The 15,844-nt window shown below is 43.3% G+C and overlaps 1 protein-coding gene across 1 annotated transcript in view; it reads right to left on the reverse strand.

Annotated features, from left to right (window-relative positions):
* The window catches only part of LOC143793014 (uncharacterized), a 195,081-nt gene that overhangs the window by 115,051 nt on the left and 64,186 nt on the right, over positions 1–15,844 (reverse strand). Inside the window, exon 5 of the mRNA XM_077279566.1 lies at positions 4,978–5,055. Within this exon, the coding sequence (XP_077135681.1) occupies positions 4,978–5,055 (78 nt within the window). The remainder of the gene's footprint in view (positions 1–4,977; positions 5,056–15,844) is intronic.

Raw genomic sequence — 15,844 nt, forward strand, 5'->3', positions numbered from 1 at the left:
AGCCCCTGTGTACCTAAAGATTGGAGCTCCCCCACAAGTGACCCCATTTTGGAAACTAGACCCCCCCCCCAAGGAGCTTATCTAGATGCATAGTGAGCACTTTGAACCCCCAGGTGCTTCACAAATTGATCCGTAAAAATGAAAAAGTACTTTTTTCACAAAAAATGTCTTTTAGCCTCAATTTTTTCATTTCCACATGGGCAACATGACAAAATCGATCCTAAAATTTGTTGGGCAATTTCTCCTGAGTACACTGATACCTCACATGTGGGGGTAAACCACTGTTTGGGCACACGGCAGGGCTCGGAAAGGAAGGAGTGCAATTTGACTTTTTGAATGAAAAATTAGCTCCAATCGTTAGCGGACACCATGTCGTGTTTGGAGAGCCCCTGTGTGCCTAAACATTGGAGCTCCCCCACATGTGACCCCATTTTGGAAACTAGACTTCCCATGGAACTAAACTAGATGTGCAGTGACCACTTTAAACCCCCAAGTGCTTCACAGAAGTTTATAACACAGAGCCGTGAAAATAAAAAATAATTTTTCTTTCCTCAAAAATTATGTTTTAGCAAGCAATTTTTTATTTTCACGAGGGTAACAGGAGAAATTGGACCCCAATAGTTGCTGCCCAGTTTGTCCTGAGTATGCTGGTACCCCATATGTAGGGGTAAACCACTGTTTGGGCTCACGTCGGGGCTCAGAAGGGAAGTAGTGATGTTTTGAAATGCAGACTTTGATGGAATGGTTTGCGGGCGTCACGTTGCGTTTGCAGAGCCCCTGATGTGTCTAAACAGTAGAAACCCCCCACAAGTGACCCCATTTTGGAAACTAGACCACCCAAGGAACTTATCTAGACATGTGATGAGCACTTTGAACCCCAAGTGCTTCACAGACGTTTACAATGCAGAGCCGTGAAAATAAAAAATCATTTTTCTTTCCTCAAAAATTATGTTTTAGTAAGTAATTTTTTATTTTCACAAGGGTAACAGAAGAAGTGGACCCCAATATTTGTTGCCCAGTTTGTCCTGAGTACGCTGATACCCCATATGTGGGGGTAAACCACTGCTTGGGCACACGTCCGGGCTCGGAAGGGAAGTAGTGACGTTTAGAAATGCAGACTTTGATGGAATGGTCTGCGGGCGTCACGTTGCGTTTCCAGAGCCCCTGATCTTCCTAAACAGTAGAAACCCCCCACATGTGACCACATTTTGGAAACTAGACCCCCCAAGGAACTTATCCAGATGTATGGTGAGCACTTTGAACCCCCAAGTGCTTCACAGAAGTTTATAACGCAGAGCCATGAAAATAAAAAAAATCATTTTTCTTTCCTCAAGAATTATGTTTTAGCAAGCAATTTTTTATTTTCGCAAGGGTAACAGGAGAAATTGGACCCCAATAGTTGTTGCCCAGTTTGTCCTGAGTATGCTGGTACCCCATATGTGGGGGTAAACCACTGTTTGGGCGCACGTCAGGGCTCGGAATGGAGGGAGCACCATTTGACTTTTTGAAAGCAAGATTGGCTGGAATCAATGGTGGCACCATGTTGCGTTTGGAGACCCCTGATGTGCCTAAACAGTGGAAACCCCTCAATTCTAACTCCAACACTAACCCCAACACACCCCTAACCCTAATCCCAATTCTAGTTATAGCCCTAATCACTACCCTAACCCCAACACACCCCTATCCACAACCCTAACCCTGACACCCCTAACCCTAATCCCAACCCTAATCCGAACCCTAACCCTAACCACAACCCTAACCCCAACACACCCCTAACCCTAGCCATAACCCTAACCACAAGCCTATTCTTAACCCTATTTCCAACCCTAACTCTAATTCCAACCCTAACCCTAAGGCTATGTGCCCATGTAGCGGATTCGTGTGAGATTTTTCCGCACCATTTCTGAAAAATCCGCAGGTAAAATGCACTGCATTTTACCTGTGGATTTACCCCGGATTTCCAGTGTTTTATTTGTGCAGATTTCATCTGCGGATTTCACCTGCGGATTCCTATTGAGGAACAGGTGTAAAACGCTGTGGAATCCGCACAAAGAATTGACATGCTGCAGAAAAAACAATGCAGTGTTGCCGCGTGGTATTTTCCGCACCATGGGCACAGCGGATTTGGTTTTCCTTAGGTTTACATGGTACTGTAAACCTGATGGAAAACTGCTACGAATCCACAGCGGCCAATCAGCCACGGTTCCGCAGCCAAATCTGCACCATGTGCACATAGCCTAATTATAACCCTAACCCTAGCCCTAACCCTAGCCCTATCTCTAACCCTAACCCTAGCCCTAACCCTAACCCTAACCCTAGTTCTAACCCTAACCCTAGTGGAAAAATAAAAGTAAATATATTTTCTTTATTTTATTATTGTCCCTACCTATGGGGGTGATAAAGGGGGGTTCATTTACTATTTTTTTATTTTGATCACTGTGATAGGTTTTATCACAGTGATCAAAATGTACCTGGAACGAATCTGCCGGCCGGCAGATTCGGCGGGCGCACTGCACATGCGCCCGCCATTTTGGAAGATGGCGGCGCCCATGGAGCAGACGGACGGACACCGGGAGGCTCGGTAAGTATGAGGGGGGATCGGAGCACGGCGTGGGGGATCGGAGCACGGGGGGTGGGATCGGAGCACGGGGGTGGGATCGGAGCACAGGGGGAGCGGACAGGAGGACGGGGGAGCGGACAGGCGGACGGAGGGGAGCGGAACACAGGACGGAGGACTGGGGAGGCGATCGGTGGCAGTGGCAGGGGGCAGATCAGGGTTTCCAGCCATGGCCGATGATATTGGAGCATCAGCCATGGCTGGATTGTAATATTTCACCATTTTCATGGGTGAAATATTACAAATCGCTCTGATTGGCTGTTTCACTTTCAACAGCCAATCAGAGCGATCGTACCCACGGGGGGGGGGGGTGAAGCCACCCCCCCTGGGCTGAAGTACCACTCCCCCTGTCCCTGCAGATCGGGGGAAGTTGTAGTTAACCCTTTCAACCGATCTGCAGGGACGCGATCCCTCCATGACGCCACATAGGCATCACAGGTCGGATTGGCACCGACTTTCATGACGCCTACGTGGCGTCACAGGTCGGGAAGGGGTTTTCAATTGGCATACAGAAGGAAGAACAGTGCTGATCATGAAGGACATATATATACCTGCACAGATGTGATATTGTCATAATGGTGTATTAACCCTTTTAAAGTAAAGTTAATATGTTAATTACAGTGAATAGGGTTTAAAAGAACAAAGAAAGAAAGAAATCTAGGATTGGTGTATTATTTCCACCTCTCAAAAAGTGTAATAAAAATGGATCAAGAAGTCATAGTATCACAAAATGGGACAAATGCAACAAAACATCTTGTCAAACCAAAAATATGCTTCAACTTTACTGCAGCCAATTTCTCAGCTCAGTGGCTCTGCTGATGTAAATGGCATGAACTGCTGAGCGGAGCTTAGTGATTGACTGCAGCAATGTCAACATTAAGTCTCAATTTTAACCAAACAACACTAGGATAATGGCAGAGACAAAGCACTGGACCCAGGGAGGGTAAGTACTGTAAATAACAGTTTTCATTTTAACAAAGAACTGTGCACATAGGGAAAAGTTTCCTGAAAGGAGACGGCTCCTTTAATAAATTAAAGACTATGTGTAACTTTCCACAAAGTATTTTTTGTTCCTTTGAACCTTTTGTCTTAAAAAAATAAAGTAAATAAATCTACCATTTTGCTGCTGCAGAGTATCTGTAAGTCACAAATGTTACAACTCTGTCCGAGATCCTGCTCCAGGTTCTAACAGCTGTCTCTGCTTCCTCCCCATTCTCTCAGCCTGAGAGAGTAGCAGGGAGGGGAGAGAGCTGTACACAAATGTTCACAATGTGGAGAATGGAGAAAGTATCTACAGTCTTAGAGAGGGCATAGACAACAAGCAACAGAAATTACATGAAAAGTAAATAAAGTATTAGAACTGAATTGATGATGGAACCATCATCACCCTTGATACACACAGAGCTCGCATCCAGTCTGTATTACAGGAGAGCCACTTCCACAAGAGATAATCTGAAACTTGGATTAGGATGGATGAAAACTGTATATTAGGGGGTCTGAAAATGAATGAAGTAATGAAGACTGAAGACTGAAAGTGCAATTTTTTTAAGTAAAGGTAACCTCTATATTATACAAACAGAATTTTTTAAATATCCATCATGTCTACTAATAAATAAGTATTTTATCAGTTTTATTGTCTTTCTCTGCAGTCTTTTCAGCTGCCCAGAAATGGTCCAAATTGCATCATCTAGTCTGTGGTTAGGGCTAGCTCAGCTCATGCAGGAACCACTGGTGACTGTGGGGTCAGGATCTCTAGTATGTACAGTATGTACAATTGCAGTTTATACTGTGTTACCTAATTTCCTAAGTGAGTTGCTATACTATCATAACAAATGTAATCTGGGTCAGGGCTTAAAATTAGTACGAAGTTGCCAGACAAATGGGCTTGGATAGGATCATAGTACAGGCTGCCCCTCTCTGTCTAACCACATTCACTATTGGTTATGGTTTCTAAAGACTTTAACCTTCAGGACAGGAAAAGATACCGGTGGGTGTAAGCTCTGCGACACAGTCGGCACCCATAGATGTGAGCCTTAGATTTGGCTAGCTCATGAGTCCGTCTCACACACCGGCACCAAATATGACATACTTGTACATCACATAATGGCAAAGGGTAAATTGACCTTTTCCATTTTAAAATTCCAGTGTGACTCAAGTTTAAAGATGAATCCTAAATAATGAAATTTTGATGACCTCAGATCAAGACTAACAGGTAAGATATGTGTTAAAACAAAAAAATGATTACGTCATCTTATTTGTTCACATTTAAATGACAATATCACCTAAAATTAGTTTTTTTTCTATCCCATACTATGGTAGATCTGCCCATGACCATAAGTGACTGTCAATTTACTGTTTACCTTTAAATGTGTCTTGATCTGCATGTTTGTCTCTCCACTTATTTTCTTAGGGGGAACATTCCAATGGCAATCTTCCAACTATGTTAAAGACATAATTATCGATAAATAGGTAAAATGTATGTTAATAAAATGTGCAATATGTTTAGATAACAAGGTCTTCATGCAAAAACAAAAGGTATAAAGTAGTACAAAATAAACTAAAATAATGCATCCCCTTATGATCCCCTTCCACCACTTCCTAGATCTCTCTCGTGGTTTTCGGATCTTGACCGCCAGAAATGAGGTTTTGCGATGAATGCATGACTGCTGTATCTAACCACCACTAGTAATTGGCTGCAACAGTCACATGTCTGTCTCAAAACCTCATCTCTGGAGGCCAGAAGCTGTAAAGTGCCATTTTGCTGAAACTGTGCTGAAGCAAATTACAAAAAAATCACCATTTTGAAAAGTGTGGATTTTTGTAGAATTCAATTCAACTCAAATTTATTTCCTCATCTCTAGCCTGAGAGTTCCTCAGGTCTTTATACTTAGTGCTAACTTTTCTGGTCTTCACCAATGGACCATGTCTCACAGGATTTTTTCGGGTGGGTGTTTTTAGGCTACTCTGTATTATGACCTTGTAAGCAACGTCACCTTATAAAGGCCATAATAAGTGGCATCAAATAAAAAGTCCCATATCTCTGGCGAATTTAAAAAAACAAAAACAAAACAAACACTTAGGGAAGCAACGAGAATAACACAAGGGTGAAAACTGGTCAAGTCCTCTCTAAGCTCATAGGGAAGTTAATGCGAGTCAGATAAACATTCAGGCACGTATCAACATTTTGACAACATTTTTCTGTTCTCTTATTTCTTAATATATTTAATACTTCCTGGATTCTTTAAATTATCTAAAAGCTTCTCAGCTAAATCCTTATGTGCAAATATTTGAGTCTCCGAATTAAAGTATAAAGGATCCTATTCTTGGTTTGCCGTGAACCATGTATTAGGAGTCATCTCTCTAGTTCATATGCGTCTTACTTGACAGTTGTGTAATGTAGTGTTTTCCAGGCCTGTAGTATAGGCTGCAATTGTGACTCTTAGGACCATTTTGGCTCAGTCTCAGTAAAGAGCAGGGAAGATAACAGGAGCTGCATTGTTCTCCTTCACCTACTACTTAGCCAGTAAGAAGATATTCATCTCTCAACAAATGGTGAGAAAATCTCTTTACAGAAGCACTCATATCAAACTTTTTCTCCTCTTAATATATTGCAATCATCATATTATCATATTATATAGCACTGTGTACTTACAATCGCTCATTTTGCCTTTCTACCCAGCTAATTCTTCTCTTTTCCATTATGTCTATGACATCATGTGATTAAAAACAGACTAGCTGAATCCTTCTAAGCCCTATGTAAAAACAGGAAGTCTCTTTTCCCCACATGAATCATAATTTCCTGACTCAACTGCTCCGCACCTCCCTTTGCCAAGGACTTTTGCAGTGAGGAAAAATTGTAATTCTAATGATGCCTCATGCAGGGAAAAGTGTTTCCCCAAATAGAGCTAAGAAGGATTCAAGATAGTCTGTTTTAATAGTGTGATGTCATAGACCTAATTCAAAAGAGAAAAATTAACTGGGTAGAAGGGCAAAATGAGCAGAAATGAGTAGACTGTGTCATATAATATGAGAATTTCAATATGTTACGAGGATAAAAAAAATTATGGGAGTGCTTCATTAAGTGTTTAGTAATTGAAGCCTCATCTAAAAGTAGGAAATCATGAATGGAGGTTTCCCATGGTCTATAGATCAATACAGAGTTAACTTAACAATGACCAGGATTTGAGAAGAACCAGAAAGGTTTTCTCCATTTACTAAATTTGAACCTTCTTTCTAAATTTCTTCTATAAAGGATCTGTCACCTCTGACATGTCAGATTTAGTAAGTTTCAGTATTTCCCATTGATACAACAATTCTGGATCATCTATTCCTAGAACTTCGTCCCAATTCATGAATGCTGGTGTTGTTCATGCCAGAGGTGCCTGATTCACTAAGAGTTCTCTTAATGAATCAGTTGCATCTTACTAGTGGCTTCCGCTTCTGTCCATCTTGCCACAAATCTTACTCCAGCCAAATTTTGAAACTTTTTAAAATGTTTTACACCAAGTTTCTGGTTTAAACACTTTAATAAATTAGGGACCTTTTTGTTTTCCCTTTCCTCTGGTACTCCTCCTACATATTTATGAAGAAATTAAGTACTTAAGTACTACCTTTACCCCTGTCAAAAATGGCATGTCTCTACATAATCTTCCAATTCGTTCTGATAGTGTAATGATGGGTTTCGACATTCAGACTACAGCCATTAAATGAATGCAGATTTGTTGCATGCTGATAATCATTGGTAATATATCTCCTTAAAGCACCACTACAGTGGGTTTTTTTCAGAGCTAGAATGGCACTTTAACTCTAAGCCTCCTGGCTCTGTTCTTAAACTCACCTTCCGTAGGCTTCACCTTTTACTGACACTGCTCGGATCCCGCAGCGTCATCTTGTGCCTGTAACTTCTGACTGGCCCAGAAGTCACAAGTTACGTCACAAGAGCTCAATGCAAGTCTATGAAAGCCAGAACAAGACTCTCAAAGAGATACATCGAAAAGTGACCTCGGGCGCGCTCCATGAAATACTGGAGAAGCCGGTCACTTTTTGCAGAGATCGATGAGAGCGACACTGGAAAAAGATGAAGGCAGCAGGTGGGCTTATATTCAAAGCACCACTCCAGCTGTGAAATAAAAAAAAAACTAAACTCTGGAGTGGTGCTTTAACCCCTTCATGACACAGCCTATTTTTGGCCTTAATGACCTGACCGTTTTTTGCAATTCTGACCAGTGTCCCTTTATGAGGTAATAACTCAGGAACGCTTCAACGGATCCTAGCGATTCTGAGATTGTTTTTTCATAACATATTGGGCTTTATGTTAGAGGTAAATTTAGGTCAATAATTTCTGAGTTTATTTGTGAAAAAAACGGAAATTTGGCAAAAATTTTGAAAATTTCGCAATTTTCACATTTTGAATTTTTATTCTGTTAAACGACAGAGTTATGTGACACAAAACAGTTAATAAATAACATTACCCACATGTCTACTTTACATCAGCACAATTTTGGAAACACATTTTTTTTTTGCTAGGAAGTTATAAGGGTTAAAATTTGACCAGTGATTTCTCATTTTTACAACAAAATTTACAAAACCATTTTTTTTTAGGGACCACCTCACATTTGAAGTCATTTTGAGGGTTCTATATGGCTGAAAATACCCAAAAGTGACACCATTCTAAAAACTGCACCCCACAAGGTGCTCAAAACCACATTCAAGAAGTTTATTAACCCTTCAGGTGTTTCACAGCAGCAGAAGCAACATGGAAGTAAAAAATGAACATTTAACTTTTTAGTCACAAAAATGATCTTTTAGCAACAATTATTTTATTTTCCCAAGGGTAAAAGGAGAAATTGGACCATGAACGTTGTTGTCCAATTTGTCCTGAGTACGCTGATACCTCATATGTGGGGGTAAACCACTGTTTGGGCGCACGGCAGGGCTCGGAAGGGAAGGAGCGCCATTTGACTTTTTGAATGAAAAATTGGCTCCAATCTTTAGCGGACACCATGTCGTGTTTGGAGAGCCCCCGTGTGCCTAAACATTGGAGCTCCCCCACAAGTGACCCCATTTTGGAAACTAGACCCCCCAAGGATCTTATCTAGATGCATAGTGAGCACTTTAAACCCCCAGGTGCTTCACAAATTGATCCGTAAAAATTAAAAAGTACTTTTTTTTCACAAAAAAATTATTTTTGCCTCAATTTTTTCATTTTCACATGGGCAACAGGATAAAATGGATCCTAAAATTTGTTGGACAATTTCTCCTGAGTACACCGATACCTCACATGTGGGGGTAAACCACTGTTTGGGCACATGGTAAGGCTCGGAAGTAGGGTTGAGCGAAACGGATCGTTCATTTTCATAAGTCGCCGACTTTTGGTAAAGTCGGCGTCTCATGAAACCCGACCCGATCCCTGTGTGGGGTCGGCCATGCGGTACGCGATCTTGGCGCCAAAGTCGCGTTTCGTATGACGCGTTTAGCGCCATTTTTACAGCCAATGAAGGAGCGTGGGCAGAGTGATGACATAGGGGTTAGGGCGTGCACGCCTATCATCATTTTATCGCTTGTGCGCAGTAGCGATTTGGAATGTGTAAAACAAAATTTTCTGTGCTGGGACGGAGGGGGAGAGAGAGAGAGAGAGAGAGAGAGCGAGAGAGAGAGAGAGAGAGAGAGAGAGAGAGAGAGAGAGAAAAAAAAAAAATCCCCATTGACGTGCACAGGGTTTCGTGTTGCGGCCGATCCTCGACTTTGCGCAGTAATCGGCCGATTTCGCCCGACTCGACTTTTCCAACAGTCGGGTTTCGTGAAACATGACTCGACCCTAAAAAAGTCAAGGTCGCTCAACCCTACTCAGAAGGGAAGGAGCGCCATTTGACTTTTTGAATGAAAAATTATCTCCATCGCTAGCGGACACCATGTCACGTTTGGAGAGCCCCTGTGTGCCTAAACATTGGAGCTCCCCCACAAGTGACCCCATTTTGGAAACTAGACCCCCCAAGGAACTTATCTAGAAGCATAGTGAGCACTTTAAACCCTCAGGTGCTTCACAAATTGATCTGTAAAAATTAAAAAGTACTTTTTTTTCACACAAAATTTCCTTTAGCCTCAATTTTTTCATTTTCACATGGGGAACAGGATAAAATGGATCCTAAAATTTGTTGGGCAATTTCTCCTGAGTACGCCGATACCTCATATGTGGGGGTAAACCACTGTTTGGGTGCACGGCAAGGCTCGGAAGGGGAGGCGCGCTATTTGACTTTTTGAATGGAAAATTAGCTCCAATCGTTAGCGGACACCATGTCGCGTTTGGAGAGCCCCTGTGTGCCTAAACATTGGAGCTCCCCTACAAATGACCCCATTTTGGAAACTAGACCCCCCAAGGAACTTATCTAGATGCATAGTGAGCACTTAAATCCCCCAGGTGCTTCACAGAAGTTTATAACACAGAGCCGTGAAAATAAAAAAATAATTTTTCTTTCCTGAAAAATGATTTTTGGCCCGGAATTTTTTATTTTCCCAAAGGTAATAGGAGAAATTGGACACCAAATGTTGTTGTCCAGTTTGTCCTGAGTACGATGATACCCCATATGTGGGGGTAAACCACTGTTTGGGCGCACGGCAGGGCTCGGAAGGGAAGGCACGCCATTTGGCTTTTTGAATGGAAAATTAGCTCCAATCATTAGCGGACACCATGTCGCGTTTGGAGAGCCCCTGTGTGCCTAAACATTGGAGCTCCCCCACAAGTGACCCCATTTTGGAAACTAGACCTCCCAAGGAACTTATCTAGATGTGTGGTGATCACTTTGAACCCCCAAGTGCTTCACAGAAGTTTATAACACAGAGCCATGAAAATAAAAAATAATTTTTCTTTTCTCAAAAATGATTTTTAGCCCACAATTTTTTATTTTCCCAAGGGTAACAGAAGAAATTGGACCCCAAAAGTTGTTGTCCAGTTTCTCCTGAGTACGCTGATAACCCATATGTGGGGGTAAACCACTGTTTTGACACACGTCGAGGTTCGGAAGGGAAGTAGTGATGTTTTGGAATGCAGACTTTGATGGAATGGTCTGCGGGCATCATGTTACGTTTGCAGAGCCCCTGATGTGCCTAAACAGTAGAAACCCCCCACAAGTGACCCCATTTTGGAAACTAGACCCCCCAAGCAACTTATCTAGATGTGTGGTGAGCACGTTCAACCCCCAAGTGCTTCACAGAAGTTTACAACGCAGAGCCGTGAAAATAAAAAAATCAGTTTTCTTTCCTCAAAAAAAGATGTTTTAGCAAGCAATTTTTTATTTTCATAAGGGTAACAGGAGAAATTGGACCCCAAAAGTTGTTGTCCAGTTTGTTGTGAGTACGCTGATACCCCATATGTGGGGGTAAACCACTGTTTGGGCGCACGTCAGGGCTCGGAAGGGAAGAAGTGACATTTGAAATGCAGACTTTGATGGAATGGTCTGCGGGCGTCACGTTGCATTTGCAGAGCCCCTGATGTGCCTAAACAGTAGAAACACCCCACAAGTGACCCCATTTTGGAAACTAGACCCCCCAAGGAACTAATCTAGATGTGTCGTGAGCACGTTCAACCCCCAAGTGTTTCACAGAAGTTTACAACGCAGAGCCGTGAAAATAAAAAATCATTTTTCTTTCCTCAAAAAAGATGTTTTAGCAAGCAATTTTTTATTTTCACAAGAATAACAGGAGAAATTGGACCCCAATATTTGTTGCCCAGTTTGTCCTGAGTACGGTGATACCCCATATGTGGGGGGGAACCACTGTTTTGGCACACGTCAGGGTTCGGAAGGGAAGTAGTGACATTTGAAATGCAGACTTTGATGGAATGGTCTGCGGGCGTCACGTTGCATTTGCAGAGCCTCTGATGTGCCTAAACAGTAGAAACTCCCCACAAGTGACCCCATTTTGGAAACTAGACCCCCCAAGGAACTTATCTAGATGTGTCGTGAGCAGTTTCAACCCCCAAGTGCTTCACAGAAGTTTATAACGCAGAGCCGTGAAAATAAAAAATAATTGTTCTTTCCTCAAAAATTATGTTTTAGCAAGTAATTTTTTATTTTTGCAAGGGTAACAGGAGAAATTGGACCCCAACAGTTGTTGCCCAGTTTGTCCTGAGTACACTGGTACCCCAAATGTGGGGGTAAACCACTGTTTGGGCGCACGTCAGGGCTTGGAAGGGAGCACCATTTGACTTTTTGAACGCAAGATTGGCTGGAATCAATGGTGGTGCCATGTTGCGTTTGGAGACCCCTGATGTGCCCAAACAGTGGAAACCCCTCAATTCTAACTTCAACACTAACCCCAACACACCCCTAACCCTAATCCCAACTGTAGCCATAACCCTAATCACAACCCTAACCCCAACACACCCCTAACCACAACCCTAACCCCAACACACCCGTAACCCTAATCCCAACCCTAACCCTAATCCTAACCCTAATCCCAACCCTAACCCTAATCCCAACCCTAACCACAACTGTAACCCCAACACTCTCCTAACCCTATCCGTAACCCTATCCACAAGCCTAATCTTAACCCTATTTCCAACCCTAGCCCTAATTCCAACCCTAACTGTAATTCCAACCCTAGCCCTAAGGCTATGTGCCCACGTTGCGGATTCGTGTGAGATTTTTCCGCACGATTTTTGAAAAATTTGCAGGTAAAAGGCACTGCGTTTTACCTGCGGATTTACAGCGGATTTCCAGTGTTTTTTTGTGCGGATTTCACCTGCGGATTCCTATTGAGGAACAGGTGTAAAACGCTGCGGAATCCGCACAAAGAATTGACATGCTGCGGAAAATACAACGCAGAGTTTCCGCACGGAATTTTCCGCACCATGGGCACAGCGGATTTGGTTTTCCATAGGTGTACATGGTACTGTAAACCTGATGGAAAACTGCTACGAATTCGCAGCGACCAACCTGCTGCGGATCCACGGCCAATCCGCTGTGGATCCGTGGCCAATCCGCTGCGGATCCGTTGCCAATCCGCTGCGGATCCGCGGCCAATCCGCTGCGGATCCGCAGCCAAATCCGCACTGTGTGCCCATGCCCTAACTCTAACCCTACCCCTAACCCTACCCCTAACCCTACCCCTAGTTCTAACCCTAGTTCTAACCCTAACCCTAGTGGAAAAAGAAAAAAATATATTTTCTTTTTTTTATTATTGTCCCTACCTATGGGGGTGATAAAGGGGGGGGGTCATTTACCATTTTTTTTACTTTGATCACTGTGATAGGTTATATCTCAGTGATCAAAATATACCTGGAACGAATCTGCCGTCCGGCAGATTCGGCGGGCGCACTGCGCATGAGCCCGCCATTTTGGAAGATGGCGGCGCCCATGGAGAAGACAGGTGGACACCGGGAGCCTCGGTAAGTATAAGGGGGTGGAGATTGGGGCACGGGGGGGCGTCGGAGCATGGGGGGTGGCATAGGAGCACAGGGGGAGCGCACAGGAGGACGGGGGAGCAGAGCACAAGACGGAGGGGAGCGGACAACAGATCGGTGGCTTGGGGGGGCGATCGGTGGGGTGGGGGGGGTCACATCAGTGTTTCCAGCCATTGCCGATGATATTGCAGCATCGGCCATGGCTGGATTGTAATATTTCACCAGTTTTTTAGGTGAAATATTACAAATCGCTCTGATTGGCTGTTTCACTTTCAACAGCCAATCAGAGCGATCGTAGCCACGGGGGGGGTGAAGCCACCCCCCCTGGGCTGAAGTACCACTCCCCCTGTCCCTGCAGATCGGGTGAAATTGGAGTTAACCCTTTCACCCGCTCTGCAGGGACGCGATCATTCCATGACGCCACATAGGTGTCATGGGTCGGATTGGCACAGGTTTTCATGACGCCTACGTGGCGTCACAGGTCGGGAAGGGGTTAAGAATTTGCCAATTTTGAGAAACAAAGTGATTATTTTCATCTTCTCATCTCCACATTCCAGGAGGCATAGTTTTTATTTTTTCGTCATCGTAGCTGTATGAAGGTTTTGTAATGCTGCCGCAGTGCAGTATGCACAGCCTCCACCAGGAGGAGCTGGTGGAGGAAGAAATGTTGCGCTCACAGTGTAGCAACACAGTGGGGCAGTGCAGACGCCACAAGGCGATGAGAGAGTGGTCAGACAAGCATCAGTAACGATCAGGAAACGCAGTACCAGAGGAAACAGCAACAAACGTGGCCAGATGCAAGCTAGAGAAGTCAAAAGCAAGACAGGAACAGAAATACCAGAGACGTGAAACAGACAAACAAGTCAGAGGTCAAGCCGGGTCAGATACCAGGAGGTCAGAGCACGGGGAACAAACGCTAAGTCAAGCAGGGTAGCAGGAGTGGGAAAGCATGGGGACTGAGCAAATGGACAGAGGACAAATCAGGGAGTAGCGGGGTCAGCCGCTCTAGCCTGGGCAGGAACTATAACTGACACTGCCTGCAGACAGCAGCAGGCAGAAATAGCCAAACAGATCCCAGAACGAGGCAGAGGAGAGTTAACCCCTACATGACCAGATCGTGGAGAGCATAACAAGAAACAAACCCCAGCCTGGATCATGACAGGTTTGCTGTTTTTCAGATTGAGTTGTATTCATCAGTGGCAGGATTTTATGGTACATACAACTCAGTACCTTTTTGTGATTATCTTTTTAAAGTTTGGAATAGAAAAAATAGCAGTTTGATTGTTCTTTTATGCTTAAAATGTTCCAAAAATGGAACTTTTACATACTACACAAACAAGGGCTCATGCAGACATCCGTGGATCTCGGTCTGACAGACAGAAATGCACGGACTGGCCGCGGATCTCCCGACCCCAGCAAACCAGCTTCATAGAAATATACTAAGCGGTCATGCTCGGGTCAGGAAATACGCAGCTAGTCCATGCATTGCGGTTCATGATTGGACCGAGATCCCTGGATGTCTGCATGAGCCCTAAGGTATTATCTTTATTCTGTGGGGCAGTACGATTATGGAGATACCAAACATATACAGTCTTATTTATGTTTTGCTATTGTTGTACAATAAATACACTGTGCGACAAAAAAATTGAAAAAAAAAACTCCAGGGCCCCACTTTTCAGCTACATGCAAATGTGACATTATCATCAATCACAAATTTATATAACAATGGATTGGGTAGATTGTTAAATTAATAAGATGCCGCCTTCATCCGTACATAGTGCCAAGTACTACTCATATGAAAGGGTGGTCGCCCGCTATTGCACAAGGGCCCACTGGAGGATTCTCCTGTCCTCCTGTGGGCCAGTCAGAGTCTATGTGGAAATGACATCTTTAAGACGCAGGCACATATACCTGAAGTTTTTTCTTAAGGTGAAGCCACATCAGCTTTGTTGTCGTTTTTTCTTTCTATTATTTAAACTATAACTATTGAGCACCTGAAGAATGAACATGCTACTTCTTTTTACAACTTCACAGTTTCTTAACCCTGAAACGGTTAAAGATGACTTTTCATTTCCATTTCAAATATTTTAGGTTGAACTGGACACACGATGTAATAAAGGATGCAGAGCAGAATAAAACATTTATTTTTTTCATTTCATGTATCTATTGCATAGATATTAGCAAAGTATTTGGCACCTAATGAGTTTAAATTTTATTAAGTCCAAGTAGGTGTTATCAGACAGTTTTCACTGGGGGAGTGTTCTTTTTCCTCCTGTATGATGCTGACCAATCATAAGCAAGGAGCAACACTAAAATTCAAGAAGAATATGACCCCACCATAGCTTAGAGCAGAATTTTCGGTGTGTGGGATGTAATGATACAGCTCTGGTCTCTTGGTTTAATCTCCTCCATAATTTGAAAGCACAGATGACTTTCAGACAAGGTCTATGTGAGGTAAGGGGCAGCACAGCTGAGGTAGCTGTGTCAGATTACAAACCCTTCTATCAACCCCCTTCCAGTACTGTCAGCTCTGTTATACTGCCCCTCCCCTACAATGCCTTTCCAGCGATGTGTCAGTAATTACACTTTTTGGTTCTGCTCAACTTGTACTCACTCTACAGTGAAAGCAGAGCAGGCGCTCAATACATCTCAATACATCACAGGAATAACCCAGAACAGACTACACCTATGTTAGAGATAATGACAGCCCTGATCTCACTGCAGAGCCATTACAAGTTGCATGAGCACAGCAGACATAAGGGTGATACTGACACATATATCTAAAAGTATGCACAACATGTAGGTTACAGTATGTGGGATGTACTACC

Source organism: Ranitomeya variabilis, chromosome 1 (genome assembly GCF_051348905.1).
Source record: "Ranitomeya variabilis isolate aRanVar5 chromosome 1, aRanVar5.hap1, whole genome shotgun sequence".
Taxonomy (NCBI): domain Eukaryota; kingdom Metazoa; phylum Chordata; class Amphibia; order Anura; family Dendrobatidae; genus Ranitomeya; species Ranitomeya variabilis.